Source organism: Sinocyclocheilus grahami, unplaced genomic scaffold (assembly GCF_001515645.1).
Source record: "Sinocyclocheilus grahami isolate Dianchi unplaced genomic scaffold, SAMN03320097.WGS_v1.1 scaffold707.1, whole genome shotgun sequence".
NCBI classification, from domain to species: domain Eukaryota; kingdom Metazoa; phylum Chordata; class Actinopteri; order Cypriniformes; family Cyprinidae; genus Sinocyclocheilus; species Sinocyclocheilus grahami.
Window position 1 is genome coordinate 1,379,510 of NW_015505886.1, and position 14,896 is coordinate 1,394,405.

The 14,896-nt window shown below is 34.4% G+C and overlaps 1 protein-coding gene across 2 annotated transcripts in view; it reads left to right on the top strand.

Moving 5' to 3' along the window:
* Positions 1-5,237: 5,237 nt before the first annotated feature.
* The window catches only part of LOC107560017 (AP-3 complex subunit beta-2), a 48,031-nt gene continuing 38,372 nt past the window's right edge, over positions 5,238-14,896 (top strand). For both annotated transcript variants that reach the window (XM_016244074.1, XM_016244075.1), the window contains exon 1: positions 5,238-5,405. In XM_016244074.1, coding sequence (XP_016099560.1) covers positions 5,299-5,405 — 107 coding nt within the window. In that variant the 5' untranslated portion in view covers positions 5,238-5,298. The remainder of the gene's footprint in view (positions 5,406-14,896) is intronic.

Sequence of the window (14,896 nt, forward strand, 5' to 3'; positions counted from 1 at the left end):
CTATGCAAAATATTACTTCCCCCAGTAAAAAGAAAAACAAAGTTGCTTAAAATATGTACAGATCAAGCAATGTTTACAAGGCGGGGGGGAAGTCAAGTCCAAAGCCATTATAAACATTGTGAGTGAATTTTGATGTTAGAGGACAGAGGATGGGTTTTTTTCTACTGGAGGAAGCGCTATGGAGTTTTGCCTAAAGCAACATTTTGAAGTTAAAACATCTCGATGAATTTGTTTTATGCAAACCCACACCTTTTGTTTCACAAGATGTTAATTGATGAACTGGAGTCACGTGGATTGTGATGTTTTTATCAGCTGTTTGGACTCTCATTCTGATGGCACCCATTCACTGCAGAGCATCCATTGGTGAGCAAGTGATGTAATGCTACATTTCCAGAAACAAACTCATGTACGTCTTGGATGGCCTGAGGGTGAGTATACTTATAGCAAATTAAAATTTTTGGGGGGTGAACTATTCCTAAAATAGCATTTCCTTGAATGGCTTTTACACCTTTCTATACCCCTATTACTGCTGCAGATTTACGGGTTATTTTAGTGTGTATATCTGCTCTCTCGTGCCATGTTTTTCCTTCTAAGAACAGAACTTCATCTAATCAGAACACAACCGCAGATCTGGCCTGTGAAAAGCTGGTGTTTATTTGAACAGCGCTATTGTTTTCAAACTACGTCTGAAAGAATATTGGTGGGTAATTCAATTTATTTGAATGGTGCTTGCACAATGCATTGTTCCAAGTCCGCTTTACCAAAAATAGCATCTTACTAACTCCCAAGTGAGCAAGCAGAGGCAAACGGGCAAAGGAAAAACCCCTCGGATGTGTAAGCAGACAAGGAAGAAACCTAACAAGGGAAATCCTCCTCATCTGGCACACATTTAAAGTCCATATATGCTGGTGTACTCCTAAAAAGTTGATTTTCAAAAGTTTGAGATTTTAAATATTCTTATTCGGTAAGGATACAATCAAAACAGGCTGTAAAGGCATTTAAAATGTTAAAGTCTTCTATTTAAAAAAAGGCCGTTCTTTGGAAGTTTATATATTTTTTTTTAAATCTGGCCGAAATGTATCCGTTTCCACAAAAATATTAAGCAGCACAATTGCTGATGATACATGTTTCTTGAGCAGCAAATCAGCATATTAGAATGATTTCTGAAGGTTACAATCAAAACAGGCTGTAAAGGCATTTAAAATGTTAAAGTCTTCTATTTAAAAAAAGGTCGTTCTTTGGAAGTTTATTTTATTTTTTTTAAAATCTGGCCGAAATGTATCCGTTTCCACAAAAATATTAAGCAGCACAACTGCTGATGATACATGTTTCTTGAGCAGCAAATCAGCATATTAGAATGATTTCTGAAGGATCGTGTGACACTGAAGACTGGAGTAATGATGCTGAAAATTCAGCTTTGCATCACAGGAATAAAATTTAAAATATATTGAAATCGAAAACTACTATTTGAAATGGCAAGATTTCATAATCTTGATCAAAAATGCAGCCTCAGTGAGCAGCATCATTATACATAGCCTACTAGCCTATATACTGTAGAAATGAATAGTACTGTGTAGTATGCTGTCTTGACCATAGCCATGATGTAAATAACCTAGAGAACTAGTGTTAGTGAACGTATCAAACGTATCCACCTTAGCTAAGAGCGGGTGTGGCAAATAAGGGGCGATGCTTCCGGTTACTTTAGCTGTACAAAAACAGTCCGTCGTGCTGGAAAGTTCATACAGCAAACTTGTATTCGTTATCATATTATTTTCATGTATTATCGAGTTCATGATTGGTTTGTAGCGCATATAGTTTTGTTTTTCTTCTAGCTATTTGAACCGGAAGTCTCGCACATAACAAATAGCTGACTTCCGCGTTGCAAAACAAGGCAGATAAACACGTGTTTCTCACATGAAAGCACAGTCGTATGCAGTGTTGCCAACTTAGCGATTTTGTTGCTAAATCTAGCAACTTTTCAGACAACCCTAGCAACTTTTTCTTCCAAAAGCACCTAGCAACATATTAAGCTATTTTTTTAATTAATTTGCCAACTTTTGATAAGTGACTCAAATAATAAAAAGGCACAATTTACCATTTAAATTACACAAAAAGAGAAAATCCAAAGATGCTTAGCAGTAAGGAATCACAGGAATTAAGTTAGCTGCTATTTGCAATAGTTTAATTTAATAGTGATAATAATAATTTCGTAATTGAATACTGTTATTCATTTATGAGACACTTTGTTAGCACAGTCCTATGCAGTGTTGCCAACTTAGCAATTTTGTTGCTAAATTTAGCAACTTTTCAGACTACCCTAGCAACTTTTTCTTCCAAAAGCACCTAGCAACATATTAAGCTATTTTTTTAATTAATTTGCCAACTTTTGATAAGTGACTCAAATAATAAAAAGGCACAATTTACCATTTAAATTACACAAAAAGAGAAAATCCAAAGATGCTTAGCAGTAAGGAATCACAGGAATTAAGTTAGCTGCTATTTGCAATAGTTTAATTTAATAGTGATAATAATAATTTCGTAATTGAATACTGTTATTCATTTATGAGACACTTTGTTAGTAGCTTGTACCTGCGATTGTTGATGAGTTAGTTACTAACTCATCAACAATCGCAGGTTGTTTTTCCATTTTTTCGCCACCTTTTCTATTTTTCTACATATTTTTCTTACAGTGTACTTACTATTAGTACACTGTAAGAAAAATATGTAGAAAAATGGAAAAGGTGCTAGTAATTTTCCAGGACATTATCCGTTGTAACTGTAATTAAAAATACAGGTAAAAAAAAGAACCTGTGGAAAAATCAATCCAGAAAATCCTTTCATATTAACACAGAAGATTGTGCACTATTTTGTTTGACCTACTTTTCTTAGAGTGTAGCATACTAACTAACTACCAGTACACTGCTTAAAAGTGTAATTGTTCAGAATGTTTAGTTTTACTTGTTTACTAGCTAATAATAATAATAATAATAATAATAATAAAAAAACTGAAATTGTAATCGTTCAGCTTTCGATAATTCAGTGTATTTCAAAATTGTTATTTATATTTTAATATTATATTATGCATTTATATTATTACAAACAAATCTAAATGAACATATACAAATATATGTTTTTGCTGAGATTTGACAATTTTGCGTCATCCCTCAATGACATCACAACATCATTTGGCAACTTTTAGGCATTACTTTGGGACTATCTTTAACTCGTGTAACAAGAAGGCTTTAAAAACAATTGAAATTTGTAAGTCTTTTAATCTTTTCCTTTGGTGTGATCTTTTGTGATTAGTTATATACCCCTGTCTTGTACCCTGTAGTTTTATTTTTCTTGTATTTTTTCCTTTTCTTATTATTTATTTTGTTCTACATTGTGACTGCTTTTATCTTTGTCTATATAATGTTCTTAATAAAAAAAAAAAAAAGTAATTTTTTTTTTTTAGCAACAAATCAACCTTCCTTTAGCAACTTCCCCTGAAAATGAGTTGGCAACACTGGTCGTATGATGATGACACAGAGCAGAAAAAAATGTTTGTCCGCTTCCCACTTAAGAGAGATATCCTGAATCCGAGAACAGAGCTCAAATGTTCCATAAGAAAACAAAGAAAGAGACGAGTCTATCATGGACGACTACAGGCTCTTTAAACCTATAATGGAATGTTGCTATTTACATTAAAGCAATGGCATGAGTGGATTTCAAGTAATTTGGTAGATGAAGCCTTCTATTTGGAATTAAGTCATGTTGCTATTTTTAGTCTTTGGCTCTTCATTTCACATTAGCTAAATAATTAGACAAGAAAGATATTTTATGAATATAATGTATGCAATAAATACATGCAATGTGAGTCATTCAGTGTAGATCAAGTGTGACCAAACCAGCATCTGCGTGATGGAGCGCTGCCGCCATCTGCTGCTTAGAATGTAAACCTGACAAAATAAAACTAATGATAATAAAAGTACACTTCTATATTTAAAAAAAATGAAACATGAAATCTTTCTCAAAAAGGAAATGATTCTGTATTGTGCCAAAGCCCCTTTAAGGCATTATAGGCATATAGGGTATTCTATAGTCTTTGAGTGTGTGTATGTGTGTTTAGGTACATTGTAGGGAGGAATACAATATTCCGTATTTATATATATTCCATATAAAAACCGTTTTTTCATACTTAGTAGAAAAGTGAGGACAGAAAATAAAATTAAATACAACTCAAAGTGAATGATAGTATTTTAATTACACTGAGTTCAATGAGATTTCTCAAGAAAACAAAAAAGAAATGATTTCCCATTATTATTTCATTTGGTTTGGATACCTGATAAAATCTAAAAGAAAAAGAAAAAAAGTCTGTTTATTTCCCGTTTTGGGTTACCGCACCTGAAATTGAGCATATAAAATTAAATGCAACTAAAAGTAGCCTACACTATATGCTAAAAATTGCTAAATTATTATTGTTTTTTTTTTAAATAAAAAATATCTCAGTACAGTACTGATGAAATGAAATATAAACTAAAATCTAATGTTTATATCATGTGTTTGTATACTTCACACGGAAACGAGGACATAAAATAAAATGAAATACAGCTAAAACGATTTTTTTGCATTTCAATTAAAATGGCATTTTAATTATGTATTACTAAAATCAGATGCTAAATAAAATTTAATTAAGTAATTATTTCCGTTGTTTTGCATAACGTACGTCACTACAGTATTGAGGAATGAAATGAAATATAATTATATTAAAAGAATTAAATTGCATTACATTTTAAATTCACATACCGCACCTGAAATTGAGCATATAAAATTAAATGCAACTAAAAGTAGCCTACACTATATGCTAAAAATTATATGCTAAATTATTATTGTTTTTTTTTTAAATAAAAAATATCTCAGTACAGTACTGATGAAATGAAATATAAACTAAAATCTAATGTTTATATCATGTGTTTGTATACTTCACACGGAAACGAGGACATAAAATAAAATGAAATACAGCTAAAACGATTTTTTTGCATTTCAATTAAAATGGCATTTTAATTATGTATTACTAAAATCAGATGCTAAATAAAATTTAATTAAGTAATTATTTCCGTTGTTTTGCATAACGTACGTCACTACAGTATTGAGGAATGAAATGAAATATAATTATATTAAAAGAATTAAATTGCATTACATTTTAAATTCACGTAGAGGTGCCTCACGCATGCGCGCGCCCCGGCCCTGTCCGCTTCAGCACCACGTAACGGGTGACGCTCCGCATCATCATCAGCAGCAGCAGCAGCAGCAGAGATGTCCGCGAGCTCCGCGTTCAGCGACGACAAAGCCGGCTCCGCCAGCGAGCCCGAGTACGGCCACGACCCGGCCAGCGGCGGCATCTTCTCCTCCGACTACAAGAGGTGAGACCCGCCGAGTCTGTGCCACCGGAGCGTTTACCACAGGACAGAAAATCTCAGACAGGGCGAGGTGCGCATGCGCGGATGAACGAGTGAATCCTGTGGAAAAACAAAGAGGATAAACAGTGAGATGAACTGGCGTGAATGGAGCGTGCGTGTGTGTGTGTGTGTGTTTCAGCACCGGTCAGTGGACAGCGCTCAGGTGCCATATGATGTCTTCTGTGCTGTTTCACACCTCAGTTTGGCTGTTTAATCGTTTATTTGGTGAAATTGTTGGTTGATGTAGTTAATATTTGTATGGCAGTGATTTCTCGTTGTTTTTGCAGTGTAAATATAGCCCTGTTCTCTATACCTCTCGCTATCCTATAGACTTAGCGTCGCTAGCATCATGCTGACTAGCACAGCTAACGTTACCTCTTCATCTACATCCGCCTCTTTTGATTATAACCCAAGGTTCAGGGTTGGGCAAGGATGCATCAAAATGTATTTTAAAAGAAAATACCAAATACCTTAATTTTAAGTGTATCAAAAGATACACACAATGTATCAAAATAAACTACTGTGTTTTTGTATTTTGAAAATACACACAAACAAAATACTTTTACAAGGCAGCATAAAATTTCTTCACAAACCTTCCATCAGCTGGCTTATTTGATCTATCCCTTCACCATTACACTGACCCGGTTGATTGAGCAAGCTCTGCCCGAGTCATGCAATAAATCTGACATATGCAACCAGTTAACAGATCAAATGTTCACATATCCCAGATGAAGGTTAGTTTTAAAGTAACCAGCAGTTTAGTATTTAACAGTTTGCAAATGACTCATAATTGTATCCTAATTCAGTTACTTGGTGTTTGGTAATGAAGGGCCTAACTGACTCGAGCAGCACTGACCCAATGACACTGACTGAGTCATTCATAAGAAGACTGATGGCACCTGCATTCATAGCAACTAGTTTCTAACTAATTAATCATTTCTTATGTGTCAGCAGGGCCGTCCACAGACCTTTTGAGGGGCATGTGCTGAAACTGAAAAACCGAAATGAAATAACACAAAATAATAGTCTCAAAAGCTTTAGATTTATTCAATTTTAATAGCAACCATAATAAGGCAGTCATTCATGAAATGGTATGCAAAATCATGATCCTACTAAACAGCTGCTCCAATTAGGGTACAATATTCAGCAATCAAATATTTATTTATCAATCATTGGACACCTATTTGCAAGTTGCAAACAAACATTTTAGCATTTCAACAATTATTCAATGATCAATATGTTTTTTATTTTAAATGTAGCCAGAAACATTATCAGAAAGTAGCAACAGAACTTGTCAAGGAGTATTAACACAACTCCAACCTCTGAATCTACTGAGAGCCATAGAAGCATAGAGGACACATACACATTAATACACAGCAAAATCCCCAGAGTTAAAGCAACTCTGCTCAGAGTACGTCTTGTCCCAATCTACAGAGTGTTAAAGTAACACTGAAGTAGAGTTACCACTGTTGAGGATTATGTGATATGTTTTCATGTCTAAAAGCCTGAGCAGTAGTTGTTCATCTTCAACATTGTTAACAGCGGGTTTTCTTTAATAATGCTCACTCATCAATTAAATAATTGCTTAATTTAACTTTAACTCGGCTTCAGTGTTACTTTAACAGTCTGTAGATTGGGACAATATGTACTCTGAGCGGAGTTGATTTAACTCTGGGGATTTTGCTGTGTAGTGTAGTAAGTAACAAGTCTGGGCAAACTACTGAGCAGGCACCAATCAGAGGCCGTATTTTTATCATGTCATCATGTAGACTTCTTACAAAGTATTTTACAGTATTTTAAAACTACAAAAATACAAAACACTAAAGTATTTCGATTCAAAATATGAAGCCATTTTCATCAACCCAATCAAATACAAATGCCAAAATCCTATATTTTATATTTGAAATAAGTATTTGGAATACATGTATCATAAACGCTGCCCATCCCTGCCTTGGTTAACATCTCAGCAGTTATATTTGGTTATTTCTGGGGAACGATAGAGAACTTTTTCAATCAGAAACAAACATTCCCAGACTATTTCAGAAGTTTTTTTTTTTTGGTAATAATCTAAAGAGAACTTATACAGAACGTTCTTATTTCGATTCAAAATATGAAGCCATTTTCATCAACCCAATCAAATACAAATGCCAAAATCCTATATTTTATATTTGAAATACGTATTTGGAATACATGTATCATAAACACTGCCCATCCCTGCCTTGGTTAACATCTCAGCAGTTATATTTGGTTATTTCTGGGGAACGATAGAGAACTTTTTCAATCAGAAACAAACATTCCCAGACTATTTCAGAAGTTTTTTTTTTTGGTAATAATCTAAAGAGAACTTATACAGAACGTTCTCATATGCTATTTTTATGTTTTATTTCTATGACCATTAGTTAACCTTCCCTGAACATTACGAGAAACAAAACACTGGGATAAGCTGGGAGTACACGTTTGTTCATGTTTCACACAATTATGCTTTACTTTTTGGGGTTTTAATTCACACTATTTATCTTTGGCAACACAATTGAAAAAAAAAAATCTATTTTGCAATAAATTAAAGCGAAATATATAACTAACAAATATGACAATAGCACACAAAATGATTCAAACAAAAATAAAAAAGCATATAAAAAATACTAAAATTATTTTTAGCTAACTAAAAAAGTAACCTTCCCAGATCGTTTTGCAGGGAGTTTCTTGTAATAATCTAAAGAATGTTCTATAATGGACGTTCTAGAACATAGAACATAGGATATACAGTATATATATATGTATATATATATATATATACAATTTTGGTTCCCAGACGTTCTAAGAAGGTGAGTTTATGTATATATATACAGTATATATAAATATACATACATAAACTAACCTTCTTAGAACGTCTGGGAACCAAAATTGGATAATCTTGTTTAGGTCCATGTTTCACACTTTACTCTGGGTTTTTAACTCCACAATTGGAAGCAAAAAATTGCAAATGTGAAAAATATGTCAGTTTAGCTATGAAGATAAATTTTAATATTTATAATAATAATAATAACAAAAGCACATAGCAAAATTACTAAAAATAAAATTAACATGAAAACCATGTAATTAAAGCTAATTTAAAATATCATTAAATACTATAGTAGTAAAAAACAAATAATACTAAAATTAGTAAAGTAATATTAGTAAGTTTTTTCTTTTCTTTTTCTAGGTAACAAAAAGTATAAATGTGAAAATGTTGCTTAACACAGGGTTTAATGTGACCTTAAGCCAGTATTACGTCTTTTCATTGAAGCTGGCATCTGCATCTTCCTCTTCCTCCTCCTCTATTCTGCCTCTGTGTCTTGTGAAGATGTGAAGATTATGAAGATGAGATCTTTAACTGAGATTGATAATCAATGTTGGCAGACTCTCTTTCTCTGTCTGTGGCTATATTTGGAGGCAGGTACTTCAGATCAGTGTGATGTGTGGAGAATATCAAGGCTCTGGTCTGTTTCTGTCACTGGACTGGAAAAATTTACATTTTTCAGGAGACAACTTCAAGCCGAACTCAGTCAAGCGGGTAAGTACTCGGAGTAAGCGCTTCTCATGTTCCTCCAAAGTGTCAGAGAAGATAATGATGTCATCTAGAAACACCAGGACTTCCTTGAGGTTTAAATCCCCCATACACCTTTCCATCAGTCTCTGGAATGTACTTGGAGCATTAGTGACCCCTTGTGGCATCCGATTCCATTCCCAGAACCCTAGCGGTGTAACAAATGCAGTTTTAGCTTTGTCAACTTCATCCATTTGAATCTGATAATATCCAGACTTCAGATCCAGAACCGTAAACCATTTGGAACCCGTTAATGCGGAGAATGACTCCTCAAGATTTGGCAAGGCATAGGCATCTTTCACTGTTTGCAAATTTAATTTACGATAATCAATGCACAACCTTACATCACCATTCCGCTTCCGGACCACCACAATTGGAGAAGCAAAAGGTGACTCGGACTCTCGAATGATGCCAGCTTCGAGCAGGTCTCGCAAATGGCTTCGAACAGCTTCAATGTCACGAGGATGGATTGGCCTAGCTCGTTGCTTAAAAGGGGTTTCATCATGGAGCTTGATATGATGCTTTACCTGGTCTGTACAACCGAAATCAAGATCATGATGAGAAAACACTTCAGGCATTTGACTGAGCTTAAATGTTACTCGCTCCTTCCATTCAGGTGGAATAGGAGATTCTCCGAAATTCAACTCCAAAGTATCTCTCTGGGAACCTCCTGAAACTGAAGAAGTTTTTACGGTGTGCTGGGCCAGGATGGTAAGTGATGTGCCAATATCAGCAATTACTGTCATTGGTGGAATAAAAGCATCTTGCTCAGACTCATTCATAACAAGAACAGGAACCTTATAGGGAGCGTGAATTGGAAGTGTAATGAGACAGCTCTGGACACACAGCCCACCAGGAAGTGGTGATTTAGGATGTTCAATTACAGCCCATTGGACTATAAATGAGCTGTCCACTCTAGCAGAACCTTCTAGGACAATGGTCTGACCAGCAGGAATCAAAACTGGCGTCTGACTCAATAACCTCACAACTCCTGTTCGGCCCACCTGGTCCTGTTGATGCTTCAGTTGCAGAAGCTTTAAGACTGCACAGTATCCTTGGGCCGTGGGTTGAAAACCAGAGGTGTCACTACTGACATATCGTTCATATAAAGGCTCTAAAGTATTCATGCCGATAAGCACAGGTGAAGAACCCCCAGAATGTGCATCGGGTACAACAAGAGCAAGAGTCGGTACATCAATTTCTTCTCCCAAAAACTCTTTGGGAAAAGCTATATTCACTTCTACATAACCCAGGTATGGCACTGCCTGACCGGCGGCACCCTCAACCTGGAGTAAATTATAAAGTGGCTTCACAGGGCAATTACTGAGACTCTCGTTATAGAAAGAGACTGGGATCGTGGTAACCTGCGAGCCGGTATCTAAAAGACAGTGATAATTCTGTCCAGCTATCTGCACAACAGCAAAACACTTTGAACCCACCAACCCTTTTGGAAAATGTATAGGTGCGTTCTTTATTTTGGACCGTGACATTTCTGCACAATGGACAGTCTGCTTTTCTTTCGTGAGACGAATTTGGTCCCCGCTGGCCCCTGTCTGTCCCACAACAGGAACTGGACTCAGTTTAAATGAACAATGTTGGAGGTATTCTGTTGGTTGCTGGTAAACTTTCTTTTTACGAGCAACCAGAGTAGGATTGGGCTCATTCTCACACTGGGGACGGATATGGCCATCCTCACCACACCGAAAGCAATAACCCGGTTTGGGCGGAGCATTTGTGGGTCGATGAGACTGCTGCTTAGTGGCTCTGGTTTGTGACTTGCTGTGTGTATGGGAAAGAGTCTTGGGAATAGAGCTGGTCTTTGACTGGCTGGCCGTAAGCATGGCTAATTGTCGCTGGACATCAGCTAATTGTTGTGCAAGTTGCTGGGTAATATTAATCAAAGAGGTGACTGCCCTTCCATCTTCAGGGTCAGCACGAGCAAACTGGACATGTTGAGGTCATGTGACATGCTCATCCTGTAGCTGATGGCTTCATTGTTTATTTACTAATATTATTCACTGTCTATTTTGATCAATTATCTGTTGTGTTTTTGATGCTTGTTGAATCCAGTGTTATTATAATTGACTAATACTAAGATTAAAATGATAAAAACTTGTTTTTGGTAATTGAAATAAAGCTGAAATTATTAGGTGAAATTTTTAAAAATTAGAAATTAACTGAAATAAACTTAAGTGCTTAAATTTTTAAACTATAAAAGAAAAACAAAAATAAAAAATGAATGATAAATTAAATACATTAAAAATAAAATAAATTTAAATCGAAATGTATAAAGAAAACTATTGGAAATGACAAAAGCACATCTCAAAATGACTAAAACTTAACTAAAATTAAAATGAAAACTGATATCTAAATATAAAAGCTACCTCAAAATATTAAAAAAATATTAAAAATTAAAAAAATTTAATCAAAATGTTTAAAAAATGTAATGGAAATGACAAAAGCACATCTCAAAATGACTAAAACTTAACTAAAATTAAAATGAAAACTGATATCTAAATATAAAAGCTACCTCAAAATATTAAAAAAATATTAAAAATTAAAAAAATTTAATCAAAATGTTTAAAAAATGTAATGGAAATGACAAAAGCACATCTCAAAATGACTAAAACTTAACTAAAATTAAAATGAAAACATATCTAAATATAAAAGCTACCTCAAAATATAAAAAAATATTAAAAATAAAACAAAATTCAATCAAAATGTTTTAAAAAAGTAATGGAAATGACAAAAGCACATCTCAAAATGACTAAAACTTAACTAAAATTAAAATGAAAACTGATATCTAAATAGAAAAGCTACCTCAAAATATTAAAAATAAAATAAATTTAAATCAAATGTTTAAAAAAAGTAATGGAAATGACAAAAGCATATCTCAAAATGACTAAAACTTAACTAAAATTAAAATGAAAACTGATATCTAACTATAAAAGCTACCTCAAAATATTAATAAATGCTATCATATATAAATAAGACTGAAATTACACTGCTTGGATAAATCTGGCCTTTCACTGGGCATCATTTAGTTCAAGTAATTTCTCTCTCAGACAGTAGAGGGAGCCAATCGCACACTCTTAAAAATAAAGGTGCTTCACGATGCCACAGAAGAACCTTTTTTGTCTAAATGGTTCCATAAAGAACTTTTAACACCTGAAGAACCTTTCTGTTTCACAAACGGTTCTTTGTGGTGAAAGAAGGTTCTTCCGATTACAAAAAGGTAAGAAAGAGATGGTTCTTTAAAGAACCTTTGACTGAATGGTTCTCTGTGGAACCAAAAATGGTTCTTCTGTGGCATCGCTGTGAAGAACCTTTTAAGCACTTCTATTTTTAAGAGTGCACACATTTTCACATCGTCGCTTTTGTCAGACTGTTACTTGAATTCATTTGAATATGAAGACGATTCACAAACCTGACTTTACCACAGCCTTACTTCTCGACGGTGCTTAAAATAGTGTTTTGGAATTGACCGAAGTTTGAAGTATATGTTCATTTATTATCTAATGGTGAGGGGAATGCTGTGATATAGATACTGTAATGTGATCTGTGAGCTTCTGTGGTGGTGATGGGGTTATCTGTGTACAGTAGCTACGCTTCCGTTCAGAAGTTTGGGGTTTAATTTGCTCACCAAGGCTGCATTTATTTGAACAAAAAAATAAAGTAATATTGTTAAATGTTATTGCAATTTATAATCGTTTTACGATTTTAAAATATTTTAAAATGTGATTTATTTCTGTGGTCAAAGCTGAATTTTCAGCATCATTACTCCAGTCTTCAGTGTCACATGATCCTTCAGAAATCATTCTAACATGCTGATTTGCTGCTTTGCTGCTGTTGTGCTGCTACATATTTGTCAAGATTCTGAGAGAATAGAAAATTCAAAAGAACAGCATTTATGTGAAAAATAATAATAAATAATAAAATAATGCACTGTAATACTAGAATGCATGCAAGAACACAAACCAGTCACTGGAAGTTGGGGATTTTAGTTTGAGATGATAAAACCGTTTATTAATCTGTCCACGTTATTATAAAGAAAAATCGTTTAATCAGAATAACTTCTGAAGACACCTTCCTGTTCTAATAAAATAATAACCAATAATATAATAGTCTAACTTATTTCACACTCCCTGTCCTCAGTTATTTCCCACTTAATATTCTGTTTCTCTTAGAAATATGTCACTGTATGAACATGAGATGCACTGTGAATGCATTTAATGCTGTTGTGTTGTGTTGAGGCATAAATGTGACATAAATATGTTTTCTCTCTGCATAATCATCACTTTCAGATTTCTGCTCTGCTGTCACAGAGCTCTGACACTGTTGCGCTGCAGGATGCGTGTGTGTGTGTGTGTGTGTGTGTGTGTGTGTGTGTGAGTGTGTGAGTGTGTGTGTATGTGTGGCAGTTTGACTGGTTCCACAGTAAACATGAAGACGAGCGATCCTCACATGCTGTTGCCTTGGCAACACGCCCCTCTGATCTGCTGCTGTACACCTCTCCATCTCTACTCCGTTAACAGCTAAATAAACAGAGAAGCAGAGACGCTAATCTATAGAGAATTCATGAGATTGCTGGAGATCAGACAGACAAGACTCTGTATGTGAGTGTAGAGAGATTTGGGGCTTTCTGACGCAGGAGAATGTCTCTTTAGAGCTCAGTGGCTTTTAGCACTGCAGTGTGAATTCTGCATCTGGCTGTGAATTCGGCTGTTCTCTTCTCCATGTTATTCTGGGCTCAGAAACGCCACGTCACAGACAATAAGAATCGGACTCATTCAAATGAATCAAACAGTATTGAACGAAATGACAGTGAATCGCTTTGATCAAACTGTGTCAAACATAAAGTATCAGAGTGACTGAAATGTAACCAAAGTGTATCTGGGTCATAATGATTCAAATGAAACAAACCGTGTCAGACAGAATACAACTAAATGTGACTGAAATGTAACTGAATCTGAAGGATTCAAATTAATAAAACTGTACTGGAAAGAATGAACATGAATCAAATTGAGTTATACTGATTCAATTTGAATACAAAATGTCATACAGAATGAAACCGAAGCATTTTATACAAACTGAATTGAACAGGATGAAATTGAATCAAACTAAATCAGATGAATTCAAATGATTCAGACTGTACTAAATAGAATGAAAGTGAATCAAAATGAATTCAAATTTAATCAAACTGTGTTGGACAGAATGACATTGAATCAAACTAAATAAGTATTAGAATAAACCTTTTTTTAAGTGAATTGGACAGAAAAAAACAGAATTGAGCTAAATCAGATTGAACTGGACAGAATGAAACTCATTCGATTCTTATTGAACTGTGTGGGACAGAATGAAAGTGAACTGAATCGAAGCAGATTGATTCAAATTGATTCAAACGGGATCAGACAGAATGAAAGTAAATGGAACTGAATCATACTGATTTAAATGAATCAAACTGCATCGACAGAATAAAACCGAGTCATTTTAATCAAACTGAATTGGACAGACTGAGACTGAATTGAACTGTATTCTCAGTCAGAATGAAAGTGAATCAAATCAGTGAATCAGTGTGATTTAGTTTATAATTTAGATTCAACTCAGATTAAGTTTGACTCAGTTTTAAAACCAATTTCAGCCTCACTGTAAAAAAAATAAGTATTATCTAGTAACTAGTTCCACCGATTTTTTTCATTCTCTCAATTTCTCTGTTCAGAGTGTTGCCTGAATTGTTCTTTTTTAGTTGGCTCAATTTTTACTAAACTAGTTTTATAGTCTATTCAACTAAAATGTTAAAATTGGTCGAACATTTAGAAAACTACAGCAAATTATGTCAATTAAAATGTACCTAAACTAAGATTTATTA